General features: G+C 45.3%; 1 protein-coding gene across 1 annotated transcript in view; it reads left to right on the plus strand.

Annotated features, from left to right (window-relative positions):
* The first annotated feature begins 469 nt into the window (after positions 1-469).
* The window catches only part of rev3l (REV3 like, DNA directed polymerase zeta catalytic subunit), a 59,970-nt gene continuing 48,079 nt past the window's right edge, over positions 470-12,360 (plus strand). Inside the window, exon 1 of the mRNA XM_035422120.1 lies at positions 470-1,417. Within this exon, the coding sequence (XP_035278011.1) occupies positions 1,279-1,417 (139 nt within the window). The 5' untranslated portion in view covers positions 470-1,278. The remainder of the gene's footprint in view (positions 1,418-12,360) is intronic.

Here is a 12,360-nt window from a genome sequence, read left to right on the forward strand (position 1 = left end):
ACCGTCCAGGCCCAAATGGTACCAATGAATCACCCATATCACCATCTTTAATTGGTCATTTTTGCAAAACTCATTGTTTGATTGGTCTTCACTCCGGATGAGAGTCAACCTCGAATTATACATGGGTAATCGAGTTCCTTTCTCAAATACGATTATAGAACTATTTGAGGGTGCATGCATGATTATGGATTAACGATTGAAATATGTTTTTTTATAGCACCAAAGAGGAAGGAGCGTATACATTGAGTAAATGTACAACGTAATTTCTAGTTCTATAGTTTTGCAGAGAAACAAGCCAAAGATACGGTTTCATAACATTAAACAGAATGTGATGCGTGTATGGAAATCATAAGTCCCGCCTCAGTATGCATGGAGCCAATGAAAACGTAGATACAACCATAAAACAGCCAATTAAAATACGAGTTTTAGATAGTTCTTAAATCATCAAATGGGACTGGATGATGACTCTTGTGACCTGTGTGTTGTTGAGAATGCTGCAGTGTGTCAGTAGCTAACCAGTAGAGGAGGAGGATAGGGGAGGGTCTGCCGGAGAGGAATGGTGTTGATTAGGGTTACTGAAGAGTGCTGTGATCATATTACAGAGAAGGGGGAACATGCCTGTAGTGGCATATTGAAAGCACACAACCAGAGGCAGAAGGGCTGCCACATTGGATTTTTAACCGTAATGATTTCGCTTTCGTGCTAGGTCGCTAGGTATCATTTTTTGGGTGAAATATTACTAGAAAGATTCCCAAAGGATAAGCAAACAATAAAAATGTTTCCGAAAGGATATGCGGTAACACCCGGACACACTGAGAGTGAAAAGAAAGTGCTTTCCGATTATCTGAAGACCGAGTCCTCGATGTTAAAACTATAGGCACGGCTGGTGGAAACACGTTATTGTCTCCGTTATCTATTGCTAAGACTGGTTGCAGTTTTGATGCTGAAAAGTCGGACAACATCGGTTCAGGAGCAGCATAGCGGTAGTGGTAAAGAAACCACCATTACGGTATGATTTCAACAGCTGCAGCTCGGATTACTCCTACTTCTTAGCTAGAAATCATGTTTGTCTCAATAGGAGCAACCCCGCGTGTCTCCTCTGTGAAAACATCAAGGATTTGGTTTGCAATTATTAGTTGTACTTAAAAAGATTGAATTTATACACTGTACCTCACTGGCCGGAATTGTCATCGGGACAAAGAAATCTCGTTTTTTCCTGGATGTTGCCCCAGTTCATACTCTACGTGCTCGTAGTTTTTAATCTCCACAACAGCAATCATGTTTGCAGTCCGCATCGTTACCGCAGACTACTACATGGCAAGTCCCATCAAAGACCTGGACGTTTGTTATTCTGAATTCAGAGAGAGTGATGTGAAGAGGGTGCCAGTGGTTCGGATCTTCGGGGCAACACCGGCAGGTATGTGTGCCAATTTCGTTTTTAATTATAAGGGTCACCCCTACAGTTGCATGTTACCGCCACGCGCTTCACGCCTGTTGTTGTTGAGTGGACAGCAAAGTTCTTGCTCTGCGGATGATTACCTGCATTTAAGAAAACATATTTGGTTAATTTGCTTGTCCATGTGAATCGAGGATACTCCGTTTATTGATTGTCTGTGTTTTCAACTTATATTTTTAGGCGTTTCTCTAGTTCGCAACACTGACGAGCTACCGAGCTAATCGGTACACAAACGTTATGTCTTGATAACTATGTGACTTAGATGGTGTCATCGTGTATTTTTGTACATAATGCTTTACGAAAAGTTATAGCTACAGGTCCAGCGTCGTTGTCCCGAGGATGTTATTTAGCCATTTGGCGCATTCTTCAATGCTCGCTTTGTTTGCGAGTATTTTCCAGGACTAGAGGCTTAACGTCTCTCACTCATCTGTATTAGCTGTGCTTTTCCTCAACGTGGACGGTGCACGGATCGCTAGCTATCTAGTTGGCTACATGCTAACCCAGCTACCATTGTTGCGGTGTGTTTAAGCGTGTCTTACTACTTGTTTTGCATATATTGATGACACATTACCTGTGCTATTAGAGATTAGTTGAATGATGTGCCTAACACTGTAATGCATACAAGTAACGTCCCACAGCATAAGGAAGAGTATAAATAAGACAGCGGAAAAGAATCTTGGTTAACTGCCTAAGAGGGGTGGGGGGAAATTTATCTTCAAAATCGATTAAATTCTCAGCTGATAACCTTAGTATAAACATACCTTGAAATATGTTTTTATCTATGCAGTAAACGTTTCCTTTGTTTTGCTGTTTAAATACAGTCTCTTTACCCTCTTGAAGCACTCGAGCGCAGGCCTCGTTCAGCTGTACGGTGCATCATTATTTTTCTGTTACTGTGGAAACCGGTAATTGTTCAGGGACGTCTGCAGATTTGTACCCATATCTGGCATCTGCTACATTAAAAAAAAACAAAGGCGGACCCACCCATTTTGGATTTGATCATATTCTTGGCATTTTTTTGTTGTTGAGAATTGGGCTTGTCAGCGAAGAGGACCTATTTGTTTCTTGTGCGCTTACAGTCCATGTGAAGACATTTGGCCCGTTGCTGGGCATACCTGAGGACTTGCCACAGCTTTATGCAGTCTTTCCAAGAGCTGCTGTGATTTTGGCACGTGTAAGACCCTGCTATATGCGTAAGATGCTCCCCTCTCACTCTAATGGAAACAAAGTTTTGACCTAGAACCATGCCCTAATGTTAGACTTGTAATGTGTAAGGACACTGCAATTCATCAGCACACTGTTCTGTTGAGCTGGATCACTATAAAGCATACAGGGACTGGGACTGGTGTCTGGTATTTTCTCTGTCCAAATCTGTTCTTATGATCAGTTATACAGTAATTCTATGTTAAAGCATAGGCTTCGTTCATCCTGATATGCTGACCTGATTTTTTGTAATTTAGAGAATATTTGACACCTTGTGTAAAATATTTTACAAGTTCCATAAAAAATGTAAGACAGAATTAAGGACCAGAAATATCTTTTTTTTGTTTTGCACTTAGAATCTAAGAAATCCGGTGTTTTGCTTTGGGGATTGCCAATTGCCAATAGGTGTCTAATGCAATGGTAGGTTAAGACTGAATTTTTTTTGTTCAGCTAATGTTCAGCGCATACATTTAAAGACATTAATTGATGGCTGTCATGGAAGAAATAAATGTAACTACTGCATGATATTTTCAACGATGTGGATGTACCAAACGTTTTCTGTTACCATTCTGTGTTTGAATAAGGAAAAAAATAAATGGGCTAAATAAAATATCTATTTGCTTTGTCCTCTGTGAAGTAGTTTGTCTCCCAACTGTGCACATCATTGAGAAATGTACTGTGCCCAAGCAGTGAAGTGCTCCTGGAGGACTAGTACAAAGGTTTCGCAAGGATTTCAGGTTTTATCGCCATCATTATCATTTGCACTTGATTTTTGACCGACCTGCATAAAACTGTTGATTACGTTGATGGTTCCAAAATAATCATAACTTGCTGTCATTACAGGGTGATGGCATCTTTCCTTTAGGGTGCCATACATAATTCTCTTGCATTGCAGGCTGTTCTATAGAACAAAACTTTCTTGATTTCCCGGGTTTTTTTAATCCCACACGTTTACTTGGACAGATGTTTGTGGAGTAAGGTTTTGGCTACTTGGTAGTGGTCTGTAGTTTAAAGTTTGACGAGTTACTGGGGCTGATGGTGGACAAAGGGTCCTGTCAGTGCATTTGTTCTCAATAGTAGGCTATAGAAGGCACTTGTCTTTCATATATGAAGATAGTGGCCTGGCCTATTTTTGGAATTTTCATCACAGTTAGCCTACTTTTATATGGCCTCCTGGTAAAGTTGACACCCACATTGCTTGTGACATTGTAAGTCCCTATTAGTTCCTGTTTTTCCCAAAATAATACGCATCACCATCTGGAAAGAATAGAAGGTCCTGTGTTTTTGATCATTGCAATGTTTTGTAAGTTTTGCTAAAGTTGGCTGGGCTGTCCACTCGGACAACACCCTTCCAGCAGAGAGAACCCCTACGTTTATGCTGTAACACTGACATTAAAAATCTTGTCAAAATGGCTTTTGTGAGCTGTGCACAGTACATTTCTCTGTAGGAATAAATGTACCAAAATGATTTTTTTCTCTTATCTTCCTGATTATCCTTGTCATATAGGCCTATTTCATAATTTCTTTTGTGGTTAAATCCAAAATGACCCTTTTGTAGTCATTTTGAAATGCAAAATTATGCTTGCTGCAAGTATTGTTTTTTTAAAATAATATGATGTTAGAATGTTATTCTGATTAGAATTTTCACAGTCATACTTATTGAATTTAAATGTTTAGGCCTTTATTGTAAATCACAGTAGCAGAACCATTATCTGAGGTAACCTAGGAGACATATTTTGCCATATTAATTGCTGGTCTGTTGGTGAGCTTGCAAAATTAAGAAATACATTATTGAAATACTCCTTGCACTCAAACCCTCTACACCATTAATTGGGTTTAAATAAATCAATATGATCCGCTTACAGAGATTGCAATTCTATATATATATATGATGATCTTGTTCCAGAATATGTGTTTTGATTGATTGATTGCATGAAAAGAAATGAAAATCAAATTACTTTCAGGTTTGCACAGTAGTATGCCCTTTTGAAGACACAGGCTAATGCAAATGTACCATTTGTGTCCTAAATCTAAGGGATAGGTCATAATCCGGTCTTTCAGATCGTTGTTAGTAAGGAACATGAAAAATCACTCCTGTAAGTTGGAGTAAAGGGTAGGAGAAGCTGGAAAAAAGTTTTATAAAAAAATTCTCAGATTTTAATCGTTGCAGAAACCTGCCCTTATTTGAAACCAATTTCTTTGAGTGCTTCTGTTTATGAGTGACAAAATTGTATTTCTCTCACACTGTCCTGTCCTCCATTGACCTGAGCCAAGCTCTGGCACGCAAGAACCCCCCCCCCTCTCCTGCTCCTCCGCCTCCCCTTCCCTCCATTCCCTGGTCATCCGACACCACTTTTCCTGTTTGTGCTTTGTTCTTTCGTTATCGGCCAGGCTCCACGTGTAGGAGACCGCTGCACTGTTTTATACTCCGCAGCGCAATACCTCCCAATACGCTGTTGTCAAAGGATTCAAGGCGGCATCCAGATCAAAATACATCCATGTGTATTTAAGCCCGTTGTACTTGTATTTAAACCCATTATTTGTCAATTTGACATACATGACTTTGGCTAGTCAGGCAGTGCGGTGACTGGTAATTAAGAAACCCGAGTATGCAGCTGCATGGATGTACGCACGATGCAGAGTTTCTACCCTCGTGTAAGAACACCTGACGCTTGTAAATTAGCGAGTGACTGAGAAAGCACTGAAAGATATGAGGCCTACTCGTGCTCTCCTTTGAAGGGACGATGTGGTCTTCCTTGTGTTCAGGGCAGACAGTGCTTGTGATGTGCAGTTGGAGAGTTTCACACAGCCTGTTGTTTTTTTAGGCTTGGTTGAGGCCTGATAAGCCTCTGCTTGTGTGTGCATGTTCAGTGAGGGGGGAGGGGGAATGGGGAGGTGGGGGTGCTGCACGACCAATTGACCTAAATGAGGGGGTCAAGCAGTGGACCACAGAGCTTGATAAATCGTGAGGCCCCCGCACCCCCACAAACTCATCACACCAGGAAACTTTAATGCCATCTGAAGGAATTCCTCCTATATCCATTAACAGGATAATGGAGGGGATTTGGAGACCGGATGGTTCATTAGTAGGAAGGCATTTGTCTCTGTAGAAATGGCATTCCCCTCTTTATTTTAATTGTGTTATTTAGCCTTTTCGGGCTGTTTATTCATTATCTGCTTGTGTTCTATGATAGCATTCAAGTCCGGTTTTTTCCCCCAGTTGTAAAGCATGTTGTCAGGAAATGCTGCATGTCACTGTGCCTGAAATAATTTTTATTGCAACTAAGCTTTATTTGGTCTTCCAGAAGTAGCTGCAACATTTTATCCACAAGTGTGTCCAAACCACAGATCCATAAAATACAAAGGGAATCTTGCTCAGTCCCCTGGATAATCCCTGCAAGACTGCGATGTTATTGTGGAGAATCCTGGGGTGAGATCTCTCGTGACTGCAGTGGCAATTAGAAGTTTTAAAGGCCCCATTTGAAGAGTCGGCCGCAAGGACCTTTGCTGACCCCTCTCTCTGCCAGCGAGCCTGGCTTTATTAACCATTAAGGTGACCTGTCTGCTCACTGATGATATTTGTGGCCCACTTCCATACTGCCGCATTGCTTTTTTTATGATTTTATCAATGAATGTTATGTCCGCCTCAGCGTCTGATGAATGCACTGCTTGCGTGCGTGTGTAGCAGTACTTCCTAAATGTCTTTAGGCCCGTGTGGTAAGCTTTTACACGCTCTGTGTCTGTTTGTCATCGGTGCCTTGCGTTGCTGGAAGAATTTTGGAACTCTTTCACAAAGTTATCTGGTTTCAAAGGGTTTTAGGATTCAGTGATGGGCCACTGCACTCCGAGTTCTGAAAGCAAAACTTTCCATATCCTCAAGATATCAATCAATTCCAGTCTTTAGTTTTTTTTTTTTTCATCACTGTCATGATGTGGGCTGCCTTTGTAGGATTATTGTGTAGCCTCTGGCATTTTTTTAGAACTGTGTGCACACAGAACATTTTTACGTAGAAATTGTAAAAAATTTGGAATTAGATTACTTTTTGAATTGACTTCAACAATGTACCGAATACTGAATGGTGACAAATCGTGGACGTGCAAATAATTTTAGAATAGGAGAAAAAAGTCTAAATCCCCTCTCTTGCATATTTGAGAGATTTCCCTTTTCCAATTCAGTAACGCGTCTTGTGTTATTTTTTCTTTCATAAGCCAAAATTCTTGAATTAATTATTGTCTAAATAATTTGATATGGACATTTCGGACACTGTTTTTAATTTTTTTTTTTTTTAAGAGCACAATTTAATAGGCCAGTTTAATGTGATATTTTTTATATTTGACAATGTTAAAAAGTAACCATGAGGTCATTTTCCACACGGTTAACTTTCTTCTTCGGCTGAGTGATGTCCCCAGTATGATAACAGTCGGCTACCGAGTTTACCTTCTACAAATGGCACTGCGTGGAGAGTTATTCTACTTGCGTGATTTAGTGTCGGTGACTTCACAACCACATATTTCATTTTTGCATTTGAATGAGCTACTACTGCATTTTTCTCTGGTTGGTGGAAACCAGCAAGCTACTGAGCTGGTGCTCCGAGTAGAACACATTGACTCTTCAAGTGAGATTGTTCATCCTGTGTAAGTGGTTCCATTGAGTCATTTATTGACATAGGCCGTGTGAAATGGCAGTTCCACCACCAGAACGGCTATTTAATTATTTGTTTATTGGTTTCATTCCCCATTTCCTCCCAAATTTTAACGGACAGTCATAATCTTTCGCTCGGTTCATCCCTACCCCATCTTCTGCAATTCTAGGAGAGCGTAAACTAGCATGCGCTTCTTTTCAAATTGTTGCGGAGGGCTCTGTGACTGACAGGCAGTTGAGGGGGGGGGTCCAGTAGGGTCAATTGATTGATGAAGACGGGGATACCCTGCCGACCGATACCCCTCTACCCTGGACGATGCTGCCCTGGCCGCTGTTGGAATCACTACAGTCCAGATTTATTACCGCAAGTGCATTGACAGGGTTTCCTACTGCGGAAGATGATGATGATGACAAAAAAAATCTGATTGCGTCGCAATTTGACTCGCCCCTTACAACCACCGGTCGCCCCGCCGGTGGTTGTAAGGGGCGGCGGCGGAAACTCATCCCGGGAAGCCGCGCCGCTCCCTCGCGGCGACGCGGTGCCCTTGCTACAGTGCGTGGGCCCTTGAGGTCGATGGCTTCGCCGGCTTCTCCCCGGTTCAACAGTAGAGGTTTGAACACACCTCTGCGGCAGAGTGTTCTGGAGGCAGGATCGGAGCGTTGGAGTGTTGGCGCTCCCGGCCCCTTCTGCCACGCTCCCGGGACGGAAGCGTGGCAGAAGCGACACCGTTTAGCGCTCCGGCTCTCCCGCGGCCGGAGCGTTCCGCCGGACGCGCGTGCAGCCGGCTGCGTTCGAGGGCGGCCCCGGCGTCAGTCAGCCAGCCAGCCAGCGAGGAACCGTAATGAGCGCGTGCGGCTGGCATTGTTATCATTACCGTCTTAATTCACGGCTGATGTCCTTCATTTGGCTGGAATTAGAGGGAGCGAAGCACTACGGAGCCGTGACCGCGGTAATGCGGCCTGCGTCTTTAGCACTACTGGAGAATTGAAATGCGATTGGCCTGCATGCGTCCTACCTCAAATTGCGTATCGCTTCATTTCCACTTAACCTCCTATCCCAAAACAGTCCTGATATTTGCAGCATTATCCCTCGTAAGTGTGATTTGCCTCCATTCACCTCACAGAGAACTTGCCACATGCTGCTGGGGGAAGGGCCTTTCTGTCCTCCTTGTACAGTGTAAACCAGTGCTAATAGGACAGGAGCAGTCCCAAAGTCAAGTGCTAACCCCAGTTTGGCCTCTTCCACTTATCCAGTCCCGCATGTTTCTATGGCGATCTGAAACGCCCTACACTGCGGTGCATTGCTGTACGCTACGTTGCGTTACATTCCTTTAGCGGTTGCTGCTTTCCAGATCGACTCATAAGGGAACTGTTGTTCTTCCTCTATCTGTTGCAATTCTACACCCCGACTTGAGCAGAGCACACCAATTTTTATCATTGCGACTCTGGCACGTCCCAGTTTATTATGCGATGGAGCACTCTTCTCTCCTTGTCTGAATCTGCCATTAATTTTCTCAGAATCGCGTCTCCTGGGTGAATTGAGAACGAACGCAGCGTCTCCGCGCAGAGTGCAAAATGGAGGTGAGGGTCAGAGTTAAAGAGGCTCTTCAGCGGTGGCACCTGTTTGTTCGGCCGGGGTTAAAGTCGTCCTTGCGGGAGCGTCAGAGTTGATAGATCGGCTGGTAGTGAACGTGTCTGATGAATATGCAGACTGGCAGGTTATTGATGGGGCTGCAGTCGGCTCCTCGTCTTGGCGGTGTAGTCATGGTAGCGGCTCCTCCCGCTCTGCGAACTCTACGTGGGGAGCCCGCGCGAGGGGGTAAATTAGCCTCTCGTCTTTGTTGGTAAATAAGTGATGCAGTGTTTCTGAGGGCCCTAGACCCACATTGGCTCAGTTGGAAAAGAGCCACTTTTACTGTGAGCGACAAAGGTGAGAGCTCACAACGCGGAATCGTAAAGGGATGATCTCTGACGTATGGAGTTTGGAGCCTCAGAGGAGAGACTTGATCGATAGGAGACGTGTGCTGTGTTAGAACACACAGGCGGGGCTGTGGAGGTTGTGGGGTGGGGTGGGGTGGGGTGGGGTGGGGCGCGGGGAGGGGGAGTGGTTTCAGGATGAGTTTAAAATGCTCGGTGCGTCCGCAGTCCGGTGCCTCCTCCGTCTGGCCGAGCCTCCTCCACACCGCCCAGAGTGGCTCACGTTTTCTCAGGCCTGCCCTGGTCTGCGCCACCCTCCGGCCCCTCAGCTTCCTGTCCTCATCGCGCCGAACTCTGATATGGCACAGTTGCTCTCAGGCAGCTACGGAAACGCTCTGCGACACTCCGCTCCGATAAGATCTGGGTGGGCGGGCGGGCGGGCGGGTGGGCCAACGTCTCGTCTGCGTTTGGCTCTGGGTTCAGGGGCCGCTCTCGCCCCCGTTAGAGACGGACAGGAAGTGATTTCGCCGGGGCTGCAAAGGCGGTTTAAACTGCTGCCGCCCGACGTGGAGCAGCGAGTGGGGGAAAAACCGGCTTGAAGGGCTTCTCTGTCTCAGCTGTCGCTCTCTGCAGCTAGCGCGCGGCGCGCTGGAGTCGGGGAGACACCACAGGAAGTGCGAAACCCAGCGCGCGCGTGTGTCTGAGCCACCACGTCTGGGTGGAGAACAGGAAGTTGGCGTGCACACGTGGGTGACTCAGAGTCTGCTGCGACTTGCCCTGGCTGTAACCCTAACCCTGCGATCCCACTGCAAGGCATTCTGGGACTGCGGTCGAGCACTCACCAGTATTTCTGTTTTTCAGAGAAGAGGCACGTCTCTGTCTGTTTTTTTCAGGCAAGTGGTGTCGTTTGTAATTTCGGGCGGATTACGACTTAATTGCCAAAGATTTTTGGCGGCCAGATTTTATGATTTGGAACATAGACTGCTTGGAATCCATCGTGCTGTGCTGGAAGTCATATCTGGATGTGAATAACACCGCTAGATTGCACAAAAATTTGCGCATAAATTTGTGAAACTGAATGCAAATGAGCTTTCATCAGTGTATTTTAGTATCACTCAGAGTCTTTATGGATACTGCTTCCATTATACAAGTTTTGGACCAAGACAGACAACTGCTTTTAAAAAAAAATGTTTATGAATGCAGTGCCCATTAATCATGTCTTATTTTAAAGCCACGGTCTGTCGTATCGTGTGTCCTCATTTCCTTCCATCGGAACTAACGCGATTGTCAATTTTTTACGCCGTAGCGCTCGATGTAGCCCGTTTGAAAATAGGCCTATTTAAGGGGGGGGGGGTGTTTGGCGGGCTGCCTCTAAAAATAGCACGGCTTGTTTTTAAAAAAAAATGCAACCAGGCTTGCTTCTGACAGTGCTGTGGGAATACGGCGCGAGAGAGGACTCGCATTAAAAGGCGTTCACGCCGACGCTGACCCGACAGCACGAAAACACGGCGATAAGCGTTTATTTAGAAATCAGAAAGTGCCCCCGTGCTTAGGTTTCACGGCTCCCGTTTAAAAATAGCGTCTGTAAATCAGTTTTTTTTTGTGAGGAGAGATTTGAAACCGCCCCCCCCCCCCTTCTAAACTCCTCCCCAGATTTTTCTCCACGCCGATATTTCGGCTGCGGAAGGCGGCGTGCGTGAGTGGAGTGTGTGCGCGAGCGTGCGCACGCACGTGCGTCTCTGGCTCGCCTAACGCACCAATCCCTCCTCCCCTTACGCCTTCTGATGTGTGGCAGGGAGGCATGCCATGAATATCAAATTTACTCGAGCAAAAAAAAAAAAGAAAAGAAAAAAAAAGCAAGGCAGGCAGACATGTTAAGGGAAAATGCGCTGCTGTCTGGCCCGCTTCGCTTGATCAGACCACTTCAGCGCAGACGGTCTCTCTCTCTCTCTCTCTCTCTCTCTCTCTCCCTCTCTCCCTCTCTCTCTCCCTCTCTCTCCCGCCACCGCGGAAACGTGCGAGCAGCTTTCTCGGACTCGAGCCTCACTCAGATTGCGTTTTGATAGCCGCCGTCTCGCTGGACTTCCTTTATTCCGCCCGTCCAGTGAGTTAGAGCTGCCGGTGGTGCCGTATCAGTGCGTATGAATCATCTGTATTCTCCCGGCCTGACGTGCCGCTGAACGTTTGGAAAGCAGGACCCTTTATGGCGCATGCCTTCAAGGACATTTTCTGTTTCTGTGGAAAGAGGAAAAACTGTGAAAGTGTTTTTTAAAAAAAATATATTTTTTAATTGCTTCTGCTGTTCAGGGATGTAAATTAATAACATTTTCTTTTCTTCTTTTTTTTTGGCAAAACACATTACAGTTGTCTTCTGCCTGCCTATTGGTGGTCCACCATGTTTTTTTTCTAAGGTCACCTGTAAAATAGTGGGCTGTAAATGTATTTCCCTCGGTTGTGAGGGTGCTGTTCTGCTGCTGTGAAAGACGCTCTGCGCAATTAAAGCGTCCTTTGATACCGAGGCCATTCAATTTCTCCTCCTTTTTAAACTAAACCTTCTTTCCTCCTTGAAATGAAAGGGACCGTTTCCTAATTAGTCTGAGGCATTGTGTAAACCGAAGGACGAAAGGGGTGGGGCTTCCCGCTAATGCACGCTTTCCCCCCCTGCGTGTGCGACGCGCCGCACCGTCCAGAACCGAATCCCTGACCGTGATTGGACCACGCGGAACGAGGCCGGCGTCCCTGCACGGCCGCGTTTGATTGACTGTAGCATTGTCCAGGGGAAGGGTGGTTTGGTCGGCTGGGTGTTCCCCGACAGAAGCACTCCCCTGGTTCATCACACACCTGTGGGGTCTACCTGTGCAGGCTTTGCACGAAACGCAGCGCTCCACACGTCTCGGAGGACGCACGTGCAGCCCCTCCCCATTCCCGAATTTACGAGTAATGTTTCAGCACTGGGGAAACGCTACAAATACTGGCATCCTGAACTGAGACGAGTGTTAAAAATGTCTGTAACCCTCTTGTAAAAGTTAATTCATTGAAACTTCAAAAATGTGAATAATAATTTCAAATTTTAAGAAAAATAATCTGAAGAGGATGTTCAGTGGAATAGTACAAGCATTTATGACACACTGCTATTATATAT

The sequence above is a fragment of the Anguilla anguilla genome, chromosome 6, assembly GCF_013347855.1.
Source record: "Anguilla anguilla isolate fAngAng1 chromosome 6, fAngAng1.pri, whole genome shotgun sequence".
NCBI classification, from domain to species: domain Eukaryota; kingdom Metazoa; phylum Chordata; class Actinopteri; order Anguilliformes; family Anguillidae; genus Anguilla; species Anguilla anguilla.